Raw genomic sequence first — 22,300 nt, forward strand, 5'->3', positions numbered from 1 at the left:
ATCCTCCTCTCCTCTCTGCCCCCCTCATCCTCCTCTCTCTGCTCCCCTCATCCTCCTCTCCTCTCTGCTCCCTGACCCCCTGCGGAGAGATCTGAAATTCTAATGAATTTCTCCCCAGTTAAACAGATGGGAGAGGGAGATATCTATTGTTCACATGCTGTATTTTTTTTATCTCCCTGGTAAAAAAAAAATCCCTTTTGTGATGTGAAAGGCGGGTGCAGCAGGGTGCGGAGGGGGGGATCCGGACCCTGAGGTACCCCTCCTGGGGACCAGGCTGGCTGTGTTCGAATGGGCCTGGACCTGGTGGGTGGGGGGTGGGAGGGGGCTAAATTCGGGGAAGGTTTTGGGGTGGCACCTGCCCTGGTGCTGCCGAGCGCTGCTGCCGTGGTTGATTCAGATCCGGGGGTGGTAACGATAATTGGGGTCTTAATGACGCTTAATGGGAAGTAATACCGTACTTCCAGTCAGCCAGCTGCCACCGTCTCCCCTGATCACCATGTCTACCAATCTTCCTAACTAGACTGAAGTGCCATAAAGTGAAATCTAAGCGGCTCAATCGGGAGAGCAGTGGTATGTCCAAATCACAGGCGACAGTGGGAGACAGAGGAACTAGAGGGTGAGGAGAGAGGAGGGTCTCTATGGGAGACAGAGGAAGTAGAGGGTGAGGAGAGAGGAGAGGGTCTCTATGGGAGACAGGGGAAGTAGAGGGTGAGGAGAGAGGAGGGTCTCTATGGGAGACAGAGGAAGTAGAGGGTGAGGAGAGAGGAGGGTCTCTATGGGAGACAGAGGAAGTAGAGGGTGAGGAGAGAGGAGGGTCTCTATGGGAGACAGAGGAAGTAGAGGGTGAGGAGAGAGGAGGGTCTCTATGGGAGACAGAGGAAGTAGAGGGTGAGGAGAGAGGAGGGTCTCTATGGGAGACAGAGGAAGTAGAGGGTGAGGAGAGAGGAGGGTCTCTATGGGAGACAGAGGAAGTAGAGGGTGAGGAGAGAGGAGAGTCCCTATGGCAGACAGAGGAAGTAGAGGGTGAGGAGAGAGGAGGGTCTCTATGGCAGACAGAGGAAGTAGAGGGTGCGGAGAGAGGAGGGTCTCTATGGCAGACAGAGGAAGTAGAGGGTGAGGAGAGAGGAGAGGGTCTCTATGGGAGACAGAGGAAGTAGAGGGTGAAGAGAGAGGAGAGGGTCTCTATGGGAGACAGGGGAAGTAGAGGGTGAGGAGAGAGGAGGGTTTCTATAGCAGACAGAGGAAGTAGAGGGTGAGGAGAGAGGAGAGGGTCTCTATGGGAGACAGAGGAAGTAGAGGGTGAGGAGAGAGGAGGGTCTCTATAGCAGACAGAGGAAGTAGAGGGTGAGGAGAGAGGAGAGGGTCTCTATGGGAGACAGAGGAAGTAGAGGGTGAAGAGAGAGGAGAGGGTCTCTATGGGAGACAGAGGAAGTAGAGGGTGAGGAGAGAGGAGAGGGTCTCTATGGGAGACAGAGGAAGTAGAGGGTGAGGAGAGAGGAGGGTCTCTATGGCAGACAGAGGAAGTAGAGGGTGAGGAGAGAGGAGAGTCTCTATGGGAGACAGAGGAAGTAGAGGGTGAGGAGAGAGGAGGGTCTCTATGGGAGACAGAGGAAGTAGAGGGTGAGGAGAGGGGGGTCTCTATGGGAGACAGAGGAAGTAGAGGGTGAGGAGAGAGGAGGGTCTCTATGGGAGACAGAGGAAGTAGAGGGTGAGGAGAGAGGAGAGGGTCTCTATGGGAGACAGAGGAAGTAGAGGGTGAGGAGAGGGGGGTCCCTATACTGTCAGATAGGCTGTTTGTGGAGGGGTGAATGGAGGTGAATGGAGGTGAATGGAGGCGAATGGAGGTGAATGGAGGCGAATGGAAGCGAATGGAGGTGAATGGAAGCAAATGGAGGCGAATGGAAGCGAATGGAGAAGAATGGAAGCAAATGGAGGTGGGGATGGTGGTGAATGGAGGTGAATGGAAGTGAATGGTGGTGAATGGAGTTGAATGGAGGCGAATGGAGGTGAATGGAGGCGAATGGAGGCGAATGGAAGCGAATGGAGGCGAATGGAGGCGAATGGAAGCGAATGGAGGTGAATAGAAGCGAATGGAGGCGAACAGAGGCGAATGGAAGCGAATGGAGGTAAATGAAAGCAAATGGAGGTGGGGATGGGGGTGAATGGAGGTGAATGGAGATGAATGGAGGTGAATGGAGATGAATGGTGGGGATGGTGGTGAATGGAGGTGAATGGAGATGAATGGAGGTGAATGGAGATGAATGGAGGTGGGGATGGTGGTAGGTGGGGATGGTGGTGAATGGAGGTGAATGGAGATGAATGGTGGTGGTGAATGGAGGTGAATGGAGATGAATTCAGGTGGGGATGGTGGTGAATGGAGGTGAATGGAGGTGGGGATGGTGGTGAATGGAGGTGAATGGAGATGAATGGAGGTGGGGATGGTGGTGAATGGAGATGAATGGAGGTGAATGGAGGTGAATGGAGATGAATGGAGGTGAATGATGGTGAATGGAGGTGGGGATGGTGGTGAATGGAGATGAATGGAGGTGGGGATGGTGGTGAATGGAGGTGAATGGTGGTGGTGAATGGAGGTTAATGGTGGTGCATGGAGGTGAATGGTGGTGAATGGAGATGAATGGAGATTAATTCAGGGATGGTGATGGTGGGATGGTGGTGAATGGAGGTGGAGATGGTGGTGAATGGAGGTGGGGATGGTGGTGAATGGAGATGAATGGAGATGAATGGAGATGAATGGAGATGAATGGAGGTGGGGATGGTGGTGGGGATGGTGGTGGGGATGGTGGTGAATGGAGGTGAATGGAGGTGAATGGAGGTGGGGATGGTGAGGAATGGAGGTGGGGATGGTGGTGAATGGAGATGAATGGAGGTGGGGATGGTGGTGGGGATGGTGGTGAATGGAGGTGAATGGAGGTGAATGGAGGTGGGGATGGTGGTGGATGGAGGTGGGGATGGTGGTAGGTGGGGATGGTGGTGAATGGAGGTGGGGATGGTGGTAGGTGGGGATGGTGGTGAATGGAGATGAACGGAGGTGGGGATGGTGGTGAATGGAGGTGGGGATGGTGGTAGGTGGGGATGGTGGTGAATGGAGGTGGGGATGGTGGTGAATGGAGGTGGGGATGGTGGTAAGTGGGGATGGTGGTGAATGGAGATGAACGGAGGTGGGGATGGTGGTGAATGGAGGTGGGGATGGTGGTAAGTGGGGATGGTGGTGAATGGAGATGAATGGAGGTGGGGATGGTGGTGAATGGAGGTGGGGATGGTGGTGAATGGAGGTGGGGATGGTGGTGAATGGAGGTGAATGGAGATGAATGGAGATGGGGATGGTGGTGAATGGAGGTGGGGATGGTGGTGAATGGAGGTGAATGGAGGTGGGGATGGTGGTAAGTGGGGATGGTGGTGAATGGAGATGAATGGAGGTGGGGATGGTGGTAAGTGGGGATGGTGGTGAATGGAGATGAATGGAGGTGGGGATGGTGGTGAATGGAGGTGGGGATGGTGGTGAATGGAGGTGGGGATGGTGGTGAATGGAGGTGAATGGAGATGAATGGAGGTGGGGATGGTGGTGAATGGAGGTGGGGATGGTGGTGAATGGAGGTGGGGATGGTGGTGAATGGAGGTGAATGGAGATGAATGGAGGTGGGGATGGTGGTGAATGGAGGTGGGGATGGTGGTGAATGGAGGTGAATGGAGATGAATGGAGGTGGGGATGGTGGTGAATGGAGGTGGGGATGGTGGTGAATGGAGGTGAATGGAGATGAATGGAGGTGAATGGAGGTGGGGATGGTGGTGAATGGAGGTGGGGATGGTGGTGAATGGAGGTGAATGGAGATGAATGGAGGTGGGGATGGTGGTGAATGGAGGTGAATGGAGATGAATGGAGGTGGGGATGGTGGTGAATGGAGGTGAATGGAGATGAATGGAGGTGGGGATGGTGGTGAATGGAGGTGGGGATGGTGGTGAATGGAGGTGAATGGAGATGAATGGAGGTGGGGATGGTGGTGAATGGAGGTGAATGGAGATGAATGGAGGTGGGGATGGTGGTGAATGGAGGTGGGGATGGTGGTGAATGGAGGTGAATGGAGATGAATGGAGGTGGGGATGGTGGTGAATGGAGGTGAATGGAGATGAATGGAGGTGGGGATGGTGGTGAATGGAGGTGAATGGAGATGAATGGAGGTGGGGATGGTGGTGAATGGAGGTGGGGATGGTGGTGAATGGAGGTGAATGGAGATGAATGGAGGTGGGGATGGTGGTGAATGGAGGTGAATGGAGGTGAATCGAGGTGGGGATGGTGGTGAATGGAGGTGAATGGAGATGAATGGAGGTGAATCGAGGTGGGGATGGTGGTGAATGGAGGTGAATGGAGGTGAATGGAGGTGGGGATGGAGATGAATGGAGGTGAATGGAGGTGGGGATGGTGGTGAATGGAGGTGAATGGAGATGAATGGAGGTGGGGATGGTGGTGAATGGAGGTGAATGGAGATGAATGGAGGTGGGGATGGTGGTGAATGGAGGTGAATGGAGATGAATGGAGGTGGGGATGGTATTCTACAGAACACAGGTCTGGTGATGCTCAGAATCACACCGAGGAGCTTTTCCTTTTAATCCCCAAACTAAATGGAAACGTGTGTTCTCATTTCCTCCAGTAGAATTAAAGAATAAACTTTGAAAATGTGCATGGTAAAACACATTCTCCTGATTTGCAGCAATGTACTGTGCATATGTTGATTGAAGTCATTTAAGCCAATTCTGCTACAAAACACCTGCAACAAAAGGTGTTGATTAGCAGTAGAAATGTCAGTGATTTCATTGCCAAAAGTAAATCTGAGGCAACCCCAGCAGCAGACGGTAAAGGATGATGCAGTTTTGTTTTACATAATCTCAGAGCACTGTGGAATCTGCTGCGAGCATGATGATGCAACAGAAAGTGAAAGATGACGTGGCGGAGGAGGAGAGGAGAACAGAGTGATGTGAGATGATGCATCGCACGTCCCCTCATCCTCCATGTTGTAAGATGAGATGGGAATACAAGAGGCACCTGGACTGTGAGTGATACCTCAAATCCATTTTTATTTCCCATTCTCTTTTCTCATTCTGTTTCTTTTGAGATATTATTTGATCCATTGTCTGTGGTGAGATTGTGGAAGTGTGACACAGATTTCAGGGTAGAAACACATCGGGATCATCCGCTGTGCTTTCCTTTCTGTGTTTTAAATATTATTCAAATCAGTAGAGGGCATTCTGGGTGCTGGGTCATGACCCTGTACTGGCTGCTGTTAGAGCAAGAGGGTGCATCCAAAATGGCACCCTATTCCCTATATAGTGCACTACTTTTGATCAGAGCCCGATGCGTAGTGCACTATATAGGGACTAGGATGCCATTTCAGACGAAGCCAAAGAGACGGCAACACCTCAGCACTGAATCAGCAACACACCACTTTACAGACACACTCCACACAACACTCCCCTACCTCTGGGGTGAACATATGAACGCAACACATTCTGAACATCTGCCTCTGTCCCTTGATACACTCATAAACATTTTGCCAAAAGACCTGAGGCTTTTTATTTGCCCATTCTCTTCCACTGTGTAAAAGCTATAGCAGATCATACTCCCAGACAGTGTTGCCTTGTCATGAGAGCCTGTTAGGCAGGCAGGCAGGCAGGCAGGCAGGCAGGCAGGCAGGCAGGCAGGCAGGGAGAGATAGAGACAGGCAGGCAGGGATAGAGGCAGGCACGGATAGAGGCAGGCAGACAGGCAGGGAGGGATAGAGGCAGGCAGACACGCAGGGTGAGATAGAGGAAGACAGACAGGCAGGGATAGAGGCAGGCAGACAGGCAGGGAGGGATAGAGGCAGGCAGACAGGCAAGCAGGGATAGAGACAGGCAGACATGGAGGGATAGAGACAGGCAGAGGGAGAGATAGAGGCAGGCAAGGATAGAGGCAGGCAGGGATAGAGGCAGGCAGACAGGCAAGCATGGATAGAGACAGGCAGACATGGAGGGATAGAGACAGGCAGAGGTAGAAATAGAGGCAGGCAAGGATAGAGGCAGGCAGGGATAGAGGCAGGCACAGGCAAGGAGGGATAGAGGCAGGCAGGGCAGGAGGGATAGAGGCAGGCATACAGGGAGGGATAGAGGCAGGCACAGGCAAGGAGGGATTGAGACAGGCAGACAGGGAACAATAGAGACAGGCAGACAGGGAGGGATAGAGGCAGGCACAGGCAAGGAGGGATTGAGACAGGCAGACAGGGAACAATAGCGACAGGCAGACAGGGAGGGATAGAGGCAGGTACAGGCAAGGAGGGATTGAGACAGGCAGACAGGGAACAATAGAGACAGGCAGACAGGGAGGGATAGAGACAGGTAGACAGGGAGGAATAGAGGCATGCAGACAGGGGGGATAGAGGCAGGCAGGAAAGTATAGAAGCAGGCAGACAGGCAGGGATATAGGCAGTTAGGCAGGGAGGGATAGAGATAGACAGGCAGGGATAGATGCAGGCAGGCAGGGATAGAGGCAGGCAGACAGAGACAGGCAGGAAGGCAGACAGGCAGGCAGGGATAGAGGCACGCAGAAAGGCAGACAGACAGGCAGGCAGTCAGTCATCAAGGACCGCTCTCTGTCATTTTGGAGAGTCTTGGGGCCACAGGTGCGAGACAGTAAACGTTTCACACCCCTTCCCCCGTAATTGGCCAACGCTCCTACTACTCTCCTCCTCTCCACTACCATCAGCACCTCCCCTTCGCATTTCCCCTCCCTCCCTCCCTCCCTCCCTCCCTCCCTCCCTCCCTCCCTCCCTCCCTCCCTTCTCCTCCTCTCCAGACTTGACAGAATGAAGCAGGGCCGGCTTGGACTCATCACCACGGTGCCAAGGCAACCGCTATGCCAGCCAATTATAACTCTGCGAAGCAAGGATGCATGATGGAGTCGCCTAGTAACCGGCAGAGAGAGAGAGAGTTTGTGTGTGAGAGAGAGAGAGTTTGTGTATGTGTGTGTGTGTGTGAGAGAGAGAGAGAGAGAGAGAGAGAGAGAGAGAGAGAGAGAGAGAGAGAGAGAGAGAGAGAAGTGGAGCCGGCTGAATCCGCCAGCCATGGACACTCAGCACCACCAGCCAATTATGGCTCTCCTCTGGATGAGTCTAATACAGTTGCCTGGCAACCCAAATCCTCCCAAAAAGAGAGCAGGTTGGGGCGGGTGGGAGGTTTTTTTGGGGGTGGGGGGGAAGCTGGATTTGAGGGGTGGCTGGTGTTAGGGGCAGGGGTAGTTGGAATGGGCAGCACTTTGTTGAAACAGGCTGAGACTGGTACCAGGAGCTGCAAATAATCAGCCAATTACGGACTCTCCTCTCGCCTGTTTCTGATATGGTCTCCTAGCAACGCACCCCCGCTGCCTCATCACCCCCTCCCACCAGCATCACAGGTGCCTGTGTTCTGCAGTTAATTACTTTTCCTCAGTCAACTGGAGATAGAGCGTAGGGCCTATTATGATCTCTCAGCTCTCAGCTGAAGTTACAGCAGACAGACTGGCCCATTTCCTAGAGTTTCATCCATGCAGCAGCTCCCATCTTCCTAAAACAAACCATCCATTCCCAACACCAGAGGAGTGAAGATAGGAAAATGTTGGGTGGGTTTCTGTTCTGACTAGAATAGTTCCAGTCGGTTTTAGATAAGACATTGCGTCCCTGCCCGCCTGTGGGGAAAACAACCTGTGGTTACCTAGGTTACCCCATTGGCCCACAGCAAATCCGTGACCTTTTTCAAATGCAATTGTCTTGTTGTCGGCTTATTTTAGTCAATTACAAAACTACCTTTGAGAAAGTACAACGGGTCTAAAGATGACTTTTCAACATTGCCTGCTCCCTGGTGTTCTCACTACACAGAAACACTTCATATTGTAGCGATTCCAGCATGCCCCTTTTCATGACGGTCCTAGCAGCCATGTGAGTGAGTGCTAGCTAGTTACCGACCCGAACATTAAGCTAGCCAAGACCAACAACACAAACAAACTGACTATACAGCCACAAGTAGTGAGTGTATGTTCAAACGGACTATACATCCACAAGTAGTGAGTGTATGTTCAAACGGACTATACAGCCACAAGTAGTGAGTGTATGTTCAAACAGACTATACAGCCACAAGTAGTGAGTGTATGTTCAAACGGACTATACAGCCACAAGTAGTGAGTTTATGTTCAAACGGACTATACATCCACAAGTAGTGAGTGTATGTTCAAACGGACTATACAGCCACAAGTAGTGAGTGTATGTTCAAACGGACTATACAGCCACAAGTAGTGAGTGTATGTTCAAACAGACTATACATCCACAAGTAGTGAGTGTATGTTCAAACGGACTATACAGCCACAAGTAGTGAGTGTATGTTCAAACAGACTATACATCCACAAGTAGTGAGTGTATGTTCAAACAGACTATATATCCACAAGTAGTGAGTGTATGTTCAAACGGACTATACAGCCACAAGTAGTGAGTTTATGTTCAAACGGACTATACAGCCACAAGTAGTGAGTGTATGTTCATACGGACTATACAGCCACAAGTAGTGAGTTTATGCTCAAACGGACTATACAGCCACAAGTAGTGAGTTTATGCTCAAACGGACTATACAGCCACAAGTAGTGAGTGTATGTTCAAACGGACTATACTAAAAAAGTTAAATGTCTTACATGTGATGAAATGTTTTCCTCACGCATAGGTACGTGTAGCCTACTTGGACCCCGGGTGCTCAGATTTCCCACTCTCACACTCCGAATAGCCTGAAGTCACTGGGCTTTTCTCTCAGGCTCTATTTCCCTATGTGCGAACAGTAGGTCGGATTTGTTTTACCTGGCTACATGTACATTGAACAACACATCATCTTTTCGGCATGTTTTGTTATTTCCCCAAAATCGATGATGAAGTAACTAAAAATCGACAACGAAGTTGGTTCTTTTACAATGGCGGTCAATAGGAAATAATTTTTGTTTTCCCCAATTTGTGGGCGTGGTTAAGGTGAATTCCAACTCGACGTATGGACATGCTAATTCTATGGTTATTAAACCTCAGTGAAAGGCTGTGTGTTTCCTTATGGACTGTCTGAACCGAAGCTGCTACTGATGTCAATCCCATGCAGCTAAGCTCCCAGGCCCAGTGGACTCAAAAACCAATTTTCCCTGTGTTTTATATATATTTCCACACTATGAGGTAGGAATAATACTGTGAAATTATAAAAATTATGATAATGTCCTTTTAGTGTAAGAGCTGTTTGAGTTCCAAACCTAGTTTTTCAGTTTTCTCCTCCCCACTCGTACCCCTCCCAGACATTCTCCTCCCCACTCGCTCCACTCCCAGACATTCTCCTCCCCACTCGGACCACTCCCAGACATTCTCCTCCCCACTCGCTCCACTCCCAGACATTCTCCTCTCTACTCGGACCACTCCCAGACATTCTCCTCCCCACTCGGACCACTCCCAGACATTCTCCTCCCCACTCGGACCACTCCCAGACATTCTCCTCCCCACTCGGACCACTCCCAGACATTCTCCTCCCCACTCGGACCACTCCCAGACATTCTCCTCCCCACTCGGACCACTCCCACAGTCCTAGCAAAAATATTACTTGACAAATTGCTCTTTTGCTCTTTTTAATTGAAAACATTTACAGTAAGGTACTTCATTGTTACCCAGAAATGATTTGATATTGAGATAAAAACGGCTTTAAATCCTGCACTAATCTTAATCTCCCTCCCTGTGTGTCCTGATGTATGGACATTATAACCAAAAAAGGGAATTGGGCGAATTACATCCCTGTACTATACTGCTCTTGTCTTGTAATGGACGTACCAGGGCCGGAGCTACACAGCTAACTGCATGCTGCAGTTGTTCTCTCTTCTATCCCTCACTCATTTCCCCCCCTTTCCCTCCTCCCATTTTGGTGGTGGGAAAGAAGGAAGGGGCGAACAAACGCCTTGGTGATTAGCATCGCTAGCGCTGTAGCGCGTGGCAGCCATGAAACCTGCCGAGTCAACAGCAGGCCTCAGGAGAAGGATTAGCGGAACTAACACTGATGCTAGAGCTACGACTAATGCTAAGCGGAGGCCATGTTAGCCTGGGACTTCTCTCTCTCTCTCTCTGGTTCACAGGGAGGGCAGCGGTTGTTAGATACTCCAGGCTGCAGCAGATATGGCTGAATTAGCACGGAGACTCCATTTAGATCTGTCAGTCTATCAATCATCTGGCAATTACCATATCACTCCCTCGCTGGCAGCTTGTGGATGGAGAGACTGGTTTCAGTTAGAGACTCAATAGAGTCACTGAGGTGAATGAGAGAGGCATCACTGCAGAGCTGAAATATTTATTTTTAGCTCACACTGGGAGATAGAGGGATAGATCAATAATGCCTCATTGTTTTTACTTGATACATTTGGATTGCAATCCTTGCACTTACCCCAATCAAGCTGAGAACAGATAGCCAAGCAGATGTTTTCAGGCAGAGCGTTAAAACCTAAACCATTCATCTTTCTGTTTTCAGGCAGAGCGTTAAAACCTAAACCATTCATCTTTCTGTTTTCAGGCAGAGCGTTAAAACCTAAACCATTCATCTTTCTGTTTTCAGGCAGAGCGTTAAAACCTAAACCATTCATCTTTCTGTTTTCAGGCAGAGCGTTAAAACCTAAACCATTCATCTTTCTGTTTTCAGGCAGAGCGTTAAAACCTAAACCATTCATCTTTCTGTTTTCAGGCAGAGCGTTAAAACCTAAACCATTCATCTTTCTGTTTTCAGGCAGAGCGTTAAAACCTAAACCATTCATCTTTCTGTTTTCAGGCAGAGCGTTAAAACCTAAACCATTCATCTTTCTGTTTTCAGGCAGAGCGTTAAAACCTAAACCATTCATCTTTCTGGCTCTTGTGTTAGGTGCATGTTGCACCTGTGTTACTGTAGGTGCATGGCCAGGCTAGACAGTTTTCAGGCAGTGTGTTTTCAGGCAGTGTGTTTGATGCCTGGTACACAGTGCACAAGGTTAAGATTAAGACCTATAGGTTCTGTCTCACCTGTGTGTGTTCTCTGGTGGGCCTTCAGATGGGAACTCTTGGTGTAAACCTTCCTGCAACCATTGAACTGGCAGCGATGGACTCTCTTCTTGTTCTCAGGGATATCTCCCCCCAGTGAACCAGACCCCTGCTCGCTGTCACTGTGTGCCCCCCTGCTGGGCGGCGAGGGTAGCGTGGCGTGCATGGCCACCAGCTTGGCTGCGTTCAGACCAACCTTCTTGGCCACCAGTTTGAGCGTGAGCGTGCCGTCGGCTGTAGCGGTGAGAGTCTGCGTGGGCTTGACCAGGTGGCGACCCAGCTCCGGCGAGGAGGGCGGCGTGAGGGAGGTGACGGCACTCAGCTGGGCAGCGTTGACCCCGTTGACCCCCTCCTTGGTGGTCTTTGCTCCAGACTCTTTTTCAGAGGCCTTGGTGTTGTGGAGGTGTGGGGCCTGTAGGACCTTGGGGAGGGAGACGAGGAGGGGAGGGGGGCTGGGCTGGTCGGGGAGGCTGGGGAGGAGTGGGTCCAGGGGATCCACCAGGTCACTGTCAGCACCCTGCATGAAGGCAGGCGTCAGGAGGCAGTCGAGCTCCTCGTCAAACAGCTCTGATAGACGCTTGGGCTCCGTCTGCAGGTACCGCTCCAACTCCAGACACGTCTGTAAGACAGAGAGAGAGACACGGTCAGAAACAGGAACAGTACAGGAGAGAACCCCTCATTCATAATTTACACATATCATTTAAGGGAGAGACATGGTCACAACAAGATCACTCAGTCAGAAACAGGGACTCATGGTCAGCACGGGCACAACAGCCTCACGATAATACTCCCTCATCCACACATACTGTATCAGACCAATACCAAACTAAATACTGTATCAGACCAATACCAAACTACATACTGTATCAGACCAATACCAAACTACATACTGTATCAGACCAATACCAAACTACATACTGTATCAGACCAATACCAAACTACATACTGTATCAGACCAATACCAAACTACAGATTATAACAGACCAATACCAAACTACATACTGTATCAGACCAATACCAAACTACATACTGTATCAGACCAATACCAAACTACAGATTATATCAGACCAATACCAAACTACATACTGTATCAGACCAATACCAAACTACAGATTATATCAGACCAATACCAAACTACATACTGTATCAGACCAATACCAAACTACATACTGTATCAGACCAATACCAAACTACATACTGTATCAGACCAATACCAAACTACATACTGTATCAGACCAATACCAAACTACATACTGTATCAGACCAATACCAAACTACATACTGTATCAGACCAATACCAAACTACATACTGTATCAGACCAATACCAAACTACATACTGTATCAGACCAATACCAAACTACATACTGTATCAGACCAATACCAAACTACATACTGTATCTGACCAATACCAAACTACATACTGTATCAGACCAATACCAAACTACAGATTATAACAGACCAATACCAAACTACATACTGTATCAGACCAATACCAAACTACATACTGTATCAGACCAATACCAAACTACATACTGTATCAGACCAATACCAAACCACATACTGTATCAGACCAATACCAAACTACATACTGTATCAGACCAATACCAAACCACATACTGTATCAGACCAATACCAAACTACATACTGTATCAGACCAATACCAAACTACATACTGTATCAGACCAATACCAAACCACATACTGTATCAGACCAATACCAAACTACATACTGTATCAGACCAATACCAAACTACATACTGTATAAGACCAATACCAAACTACATACTGTATAAGACCAATACCAAACTACATACTGTATCAGACCAATACCAAACTACAGATTATAACAGACCAATACCAAACTACATACTGTATCAGACCAATACCAAACTACATACTGTATCAGACCAATACCAAACTACAGATTATAACAGACCAATACCAAAATACAGATTATATCAGACCAATACCAAACTACATACTGTATCAGACCAATACCAAACTACATACTGTATCAGACCAATACCAAACTACATACTGTATCAGACCAATACCAAACTACATACTGTATCAGACCAATACCAAACTACATACTGTATCAGACCAATACCAAACTACATACTGTATCAGACCAATACCAAACTACATACTGTATCAGACCAATACCAAACTACATACTGTATCAGACCAATACCAAACTACAGATTATAACAGACCAATACCAAAATACAGATTATATCAGACCAATACCAAACTACATACTGTATCAGACCAATACCAAACTACATACTGTATCAGACCAATACCAAACTACATACTGTATCAGACCAATACCAAACTACAGATTATAACAGACCAATACCAAAATACAGATTATATCAGACCAATACCAAACTACATACTGTATCAGACCAATACCAAACTACATACTGTATCAGACCAATACCAAACTACATACTGTATCAGACCAATACCAAACTACATACTGTATCAGACCAATACCAAACTACATACTGTATCAGACCAATACCAAACTACATACTGTATCAGACCAATACCAAACTACATACTGTATCAGACCAATACCAAACTACATACTGTATCAGACCAATACCAAACTACAGATTATAACAGACCAATACCAAACTACATACTGTATCAGACCAATACCAAACTACATACTGTATCAGACCAATACCAAACTACATACTGTATCAGACCAATACCAAACTACATACTGTATCAGACCAATACCAAACTACATACTGTATCAGACTAATACCAAACTACATACTGTATCAGACCAATACCAAACTACATACTGTATCAGACCAATACCAAACTACAGATTATATCAGACCAATACCAAACCACATATTGTATCAGACCAATACCAAACTACATACTGTATCAGAACAGAACCAAACTACATACTGTATCAGACCAATACCAAACTACATACTGTATCAGACCAATACCAAACCACATATTGTATCAGACCAATACCAAACTACATACTGTATCAGACCAATACCAAACTACATACTGTATCAGACCAATACCAAACTACATACTGTATCAGACCAATACCAAACTACATACTGTATCAGACCAATACCAAACTACATACTGTATCAGACCAATACCAAACTACATACTGTATCAGACCAATACCAAACTACATACTGTATCAGACCAATACCAAACTACATACTGTATCAGACCAATACCAAACCACATATTGTATCAGACCAATACCAAACTACATACTGTATCAGAACAGAACCAAACTACATACTGTATCAGACCAATACCAAACTACAGATTATAACAGACCAATACCAAACTACATACGGTATCAGACCAATACCAAACTACATACTGTATCAGACCAATACCAAACTACATACTGTATCAGACCAATACCAAACTACATACTGTATCAGACCAATACCAAACTACAGATTATAACAGACCAATACCAAACTACATACTGTATCAGACCAATACCAAACTACATACGGTATCAGACCAATACCAAACTACAGATTATAACAGACCAATACCAAACTACAGATTATATCAGACCAATACCAAACTACAGATTATATCAGACCAATACCAAACTACATACTGTATCAGACCAATACCAAACTAAATACTGTATCAGACCAATACCAAACTACATACTGTATCAGACCAATACCAAACTACATACTGTATCAGACCAATACCAAACTACATACTGTATCAGACCAATACCAAACTACATACTGTATCAGACCAATACCAAACTACAGATTATAACAGACCAATACCAAACTACATACTGTATCAGACCAATACCAAACTACATACTGTATCAGACCAATACCAAACTACATACTGTATCAGACCAATACCAAACTACATACTGTATCAGACCAATACCAAACTACATACTGTATCAGACCAATACCAAACTACATACTGTATCAGACCAATACCAAACTACATACTGTATCAGACCAATACCAAACTACATACTGTATCAGACCAATACCAAACTACATACTGTATCAGAACAGAACCAAACTACATACTGTATCAGACCAATACCAAACTACAGATTATAACAGACCAATACCAAACTACATACTGTATCAGACCAATACCAAACTACATACTGTATCAGACCAATACCAAACTACAGATTATAACAGACCAATACCAAACTACATACTGTATCAGACCAATACCAAACTACAGATTATAACAGACCAATACCAAACTACAGATTATATCAGACCAATACCAAACTACATACTGTATCAGACCAATACCAAACTACAGATTATAACAGACCAATACCAAAATACAGATTATATCAGACCAATACCAAACTACATACTGTATCAGACCAATACCAAACTACATACTGTATAAAACCAATACCAAACTACAGATTATAACAGACCAATACCAAACTACAGATTATATCAGACGAATACCAAACTACATACTGTATCAGACCAATACCAAACTACATACTGTATAAGACCAATACCAAACTACATACTGTATAAGACCAATACCAAACTACATACTGTATCAGAACAGAACCAAACTACAGATTATAACAGACCAATACCAAACTACAGATTATATCAGACCAATACCAAACTACATACTGTATAAGACCAATACCAAACTACATACTGTATCAGACCAATACCAAACTACATACTGTATCAGACCAATACCAAACTACATACTGTATCAGACCAATACCAAACTACATACTGTATCAGACCAATACCAAACTACAGATTATAACAGACCAATACCAAACTACATACTGTATCAGACCAATACCAAACTACATACTGTATCAGACCAATACCAAACTACATACTGTATCAGACCAATACCAAACTACATACTGTATCAGACCAATACCAAACTACATACTGTATAAGACCAATACCAAACTACATACTGTATCAGACCAATACCAAACTACATACTGTATCAGACCAATACCAAACCACATACTGTATCAGACCAATACCAAACTACATACTGTATCAGACCAATACCAAACTACAGATTATAACAGACCAATACCAAACTACAGATTATATCAGACCAATACCAAACTACATACTGTATCAGACCAATACCAAACTACATACTGTATCAGACCAATACCAAACTACATACTGTATCAGACCAATACCAAACTACATACTGTATCAGACCAATACCAAACTACAGATTATAACAGACCAATACCAAACTACATACTGTATCAGACCAATACCAAACCACATACTGTATCAGACCAATACCAAACTACATACTGTATCAGACCAATACCAAACTACATACTGTATCTGACCAATACCAAACTACAGATTATAACAGACCAATACCAAACTACATACTGTATCAGACCAATACCAAACTACATACTGTATCAGACCAATACCAAACTACATACTGTATCAGACCAATACCAAACTACATACTGTATCAGACCAATACCAAACTACATACTGTATAAGACCAATACCAAACTACAGATTATATCAGACCAATACCAAACTACATACTGTATCAGACCAATACCAAACTACATACTGTATCAGACCAAAACCAAACTACATACTGTATCAGACCAGAACCAAACTACAGATTATAACAGACCAATACCAAACTACAGATTATATCAGACCAATACCAAACTACATACTGTATCAGACCAATACCAAACTACAGATTATAACAGACCAATACCAAAATACAGATTATATCAGACCAATACCAAACTACAGATTATATCAGACCAATACCAAACTACATACTGTATCAGACCAATACCAAACTACATACTGTATCAGACCAATACCAAACTACATATTGTATCAGACCAATACCAAACTACAGATTATAACAGACCAATACCAAACTACAGATTATATCAGACCAATACCAAACTACATACTGTATCAGACCAATACCAAACTACATACTGTATCAGACCAATACCAAACTACATACTGTATCAGACCAATACCAAACTACATACTGTATCAGACCAAAACCAAACTACATACTGTATCAGACCAGAACCAAACTACAGATTATAACAGACCAATACCAAACTACAGATTATATCAGACCAATACCAAACTACATACTGTATCAGACCAATACCAAACTACAGATTATAACAGACCAATACCAAACTACATACTGTATCAGACCAATACCAAACTACATACTGTATCAGACCAATACCAAACTACATACTGTATCAGACCAATACCAAACTACATACTGTATAAGACCAATACCAAACTACATACTGTATCAGACCAATACCAAACTACATACTGTATCAGACCAATACCAAACTACATACTGTATCAGACCAATACCAAACTACATACTGTATCAGACCAATACCAAACTACAGATTATAACAGACCAATACCAAACTACAGATTATATCAGACCAATACCAAACTACATACTGTATCAGACCAATACCAAACTACATACTGTATCAGACCAATACCAAACTACATACTGTATCAGACCAATACCAAACTACATACTGTATCAGACCAATACCAAACTAAATACTGTATCAGACCAATACCAAACTACATACTGTATCAGACCAATACCAAACTACATACTGTATCAGACCAATACCAAACTACATACTGTATCAGACCAATACCAAACTACATACTGTATAAGACCAATACCAAACTACATACTGTATCTGACCAATACCAAACTACATACTGTATCAGACCAATACCAAACTACATACTGTATCAGACCAATACCAAACTACATACTGTATCAGACCAATACCAAACTACATACTGTATCAGACCAATACCAAACTACATACTGTATCAGACCAATACCAAACTACATACTGTATCAGACCAATACCAAACTACATACTGTATCAGACCAATACCAAACTACATACTGTATCAGACCAATACCAAACTACATACTGTATCTGACCAATACCAAACTACAGATTATAACAGACCAATACCAAACTACATACTGTATCAGACCAATACCAAACTACATACTGTATCAGACCAATACCAAACTACATACTGTATCAGACCAATACCAAACTACATACTGTATCAGACCAATACCAAACTACATACTGTATCAGACCAATACCAAACTACATACTGTATCAGACCAATACCAAACTACATACTGTATCAGACCAATACCAAACTACATACTGTATCAGACCAATACCAAACTACATACTGTATCAGACCAATACCAAACTACATACTGTATCAGACCAATACCAAACTACATACTGTATCAGACCAATACCAAACTACATACTGTATCAGACCAATACCAAACTACAGATTATAACAGACCAATACCAAACTACAGATTATATCAGACCAATACCAAACTACAGATTATAACAGACCAATACCAAACTACATACTGTATCAGACCAATACCAAACTACAGATTATATCAGACCAATACCAAACTACAGATTATATCAGACCAATACCAAACTACAGATTATATCAGCCCTATTTGAAACAGAAGATTATATCAGCCCTATATGAAATAACAGATCATATAGCCCTATATGAAACAACAGATCATATCAGCCCTATATGAAACAACAGACATATCAGCCCTATATGAAACAGCAGATCATATCAGCCCTATATGAAACAACAGATCATATAGCCCTTTATGAAACAACAGATTATATCAGCCCTATATGAAACAACTGTCACGTTCCTGACCTGTTTTATGTAATTTTTGTATGTGTTTAGTTGGTCAGGGCGTGAGTTGGGGTGGGCATTCTATGTTTTGTGTTTCTATGTTTAGGTCGTTTGTAATTAGCCTTATATGGTTCTCAATCAGGGACAGGTGTTTTACGTTTTCCTCTGATTGAGAACCATATATAGGTTGGCTGTTCACACTGTTTGTTTGTGGGTGATTGTCTTCCGTGTCTGTGTCTGCGCACCACACGGGACTGTTTCGTTTGTTCGTTCGTTTGATGTAGTCTGTTCCTGTTCGTGAGTTATGTAAGTTCCATGTTCAGGTCTGTCTACGTCGTTTTGTTATTTTGTAATTTTCCAAGTGTTTTTCGTGTTCGTCTTCGTCTTTAAATAAATTCAATATGTCATCACACCTCGCTGCATTTTGGTCTTCCGATCATTCTCTCCTCTCCTCGTCCGAGGAGGAGGAAGAGCTAGACAGCCGTTACAACAACAGATCATATCAGCCCTATATGAAACAACAGATCATATCAGCCCTATATGAAACAACAGATCATATCAGCCCGATATGAAACAACAGATCATATCAGCCCTATATGAAACAGCAGATCATATCAGCCCTATATGAAACAACAGATCATATCAGCCCTATATGAAACAACAGATCATATCAGCCCTATATGAAACAGCAGATCATATCAGCCCTATATGAAACAGCAGATTATATCAGCCCTATATGAAACAACAGATCATATCAGCCCTGTATGAAACAGCAGATCATATCAGCCCTATATGAAACAACAGATCATATCAGCCCTATATGAAACAGCAGATCATATCAGCCCTATATGAAACAGCAGATTATATCAGCCCTATATGAAACAACAGATTATATCAGCCCTATATGAAACAACAGATCATATCAGCCCTATATGAAACAGATCATATCAGCCCTATATGAAACAACAGATAATTTCAGCCCTATATGAAACAGCAGATTATATCAGCCCAATATGAAACAACAGATCATATCAGCCCTATATGAAACAACAGATTATATCAGCCCTATATGAAACAACAGATTATATAGCCCTATATGAAACAACATATTATATCAGCCCTATATGAAACAACAGATCATATAGCCCTATATGAAACAACAGATTATATCAGCCCTATATGAAACAACAGATTATATCAGCCCTATATGAAACAACAGATTATATCAGCCCTATATGAAACAGCAGATCATATCAGCCCTATATGAAACAACAGATTATATCAGCCCTATATGAAACAGCAGATTATATCAGCCCTATATGAAACAGATCATATCAGCCCTATATGAAACAACAGATCATATCAGCCCTATATGAAACAACAGATTATATCAGCCCTATAGGAAACAGCAGATCATATCAGCCCTATATGAAACAGCAGATCATATCAGCCCTATATGAAACAACAGATTATATCAGCCCTATATGAAACAACAGATCATATCAGCCCTATATGAAACAACATATTATATCAGCCATATATGAAACAACAGATTATATCAGCCCTATATGAAACAGCAGATCATATCAGCCCTATATGAAATAACAGATTATAACAGCCCTATATGAAACAGCAGATTATATCAGCCCTATATGAAACAGCAGATTATATCAGCCCTATATGAAACAACAGATCATATAGCCCTATATGAAACAACATATTATATCAGCCCTATATGAAACAGCAGATCATATCAGCCCTATATGAAACAACATATTATATCAGCCCTATATGAAATAACAGATTATATCAGCCCTATATGAAACAGAAGATTATATCAGCCCTATATGAAACAACAGATCATATCAGCCCTATATGAAACAACAGATTATATCAGCCCTATATGAAACAACAGATTATATCAGCCCTATATGAAACAGCAGATCATATCAGCCCTATATGAAACAACAGATTATATCAGCCCTATATGAAACAACAGATTATATCAGCCCTATATGAAACAGCAGATCATATCAGCCCTATATGAAATAACAGATTATATCAGCCCTATATGAAACAACAGATCATATAGCCCTATATGAAACAACATGTTATATCAGCCCTATATGAAACAGCAGATCATATCAGCCCTATATGAAACAACATATTATATCAGCCCTATATGAAATAAAAGATTATATCAGCCCTATATGAAACAGAAGATCATATCAGCCCTATATGAAACAACAGATTATATCAGCCCTATATGAAACAACAGATTATATCAGCCCTATATGAAACAGAAGATCATATCAGCCCTATATGAAACAACAGATTATATCAGCCCTATATGAAACAACAGATTATATCAGCCCTATATGAAACAGCAGATCATATCAGCCCTATATGAAACAACAGATTATATCAGCCCTATATGAAACAACAGATTATATCAGCCCTATATGAAACAGCAGATCATATCAGCCCTATATGAAACAACATATTATATCAGCCCTATATGAAATAACAGATTATATCAGCCCTATATGAAACAGAAGATTATATCAGCCCTATATGAAACAACAGATTATATCAGCCCTGTATGAAACAACAGATTATATCAGCCCTATATGAAACAGCAGATCATATCAGCCCTATATGAAACAACAGATTATATCAGCCCTATATGAAACAACAGATTATATCAGCCCTATATGAAACAGCAGATCATATCAGCCCTATATGAAATAACAGATTATATCAGCCCTATATGAAACAACAGATCATATAGCCCTATATGAAACAACATATTATATCAGCCCTATATGAAACAGCAGATCATATCAGCCCTATATGAAACAACATATTATATCAGCCCTATATGAAATAACAGATTATATCAGCCCTATATGAACCAGAAGATCATATCAGCCCTATATGAAACAACAGATTATATCAGCCCTATATGAAACAACAGATTATATCAGCCCTATATGAAACAACAGATTATATCAGCCCTATATGAAACAGCAGATCATATCAGCCCTATATGAAACAACAGATTATATCAGCCCTATATGAAACAACATATGAAACAACAGATTATATCAGCCCTATATGAAACAGCAGATTATATCTAGGTACACGTCTGGCTCTGCTAATCTTACCACCATCAAAATCTGACTATCATTTCCTCACATCACACCAGTATGGTCCAGTGGTCTTACCGCTCCAGAGAGAGAGGCAGTGTGGACCATGTCACTGGCCTCTAGCCAAGCCTAGAGGGAGGGCCATTGTGGAACATGTCACCTGCCTCTAGCCAAGCCCATTGAGAGAGGCAGTGTGGACCATGTCATCTGCCTCTAGCCGAGCCCAGAGAAAGAGGGGATTACTCTGTGATTGATTGCTCCTGCCTGGGAG

General features: G+C 43.6%; 1 protein-coding gene across 1 annotated transcript in view; it reads right to left on the reverse strand.

Moving 5' to 3' along the window:
- The window catches only part of LOC120064116 (Krueppel-like factor 7), a 130,381-nt gene that overhangs the window by 14,671 nt on the left and 93,410 nt on the right, over positions 1-22,300 (reverse strand). The window contains exon 2 of the mRNA XM_039014473.1: positions 11,070-11,706. Within this exon, the coding sequence (XP_038870401.1) occupies positions 11,070-11,706 (637 nt within the window). The remainder of the gene's footprint in view (positions 1-11,069; positions 11,707-22,300) is intronic.

Source organism: Salvelinus namaycush, chromosome 19, assembly GCF_016432855.1.
Source record: "Salvelinus namaycush isolate Seneca chromosome 19, SaNama_1.0, whole genome shotgun sequence".
Classification (NCBI taxonomy): domain Eukaryota; kingdom Metazoa; phylum Chordata; class Actinopteri; order Salmoniformes; family Salmonidae; genus Salvelinus; species Salvelinus namaycush.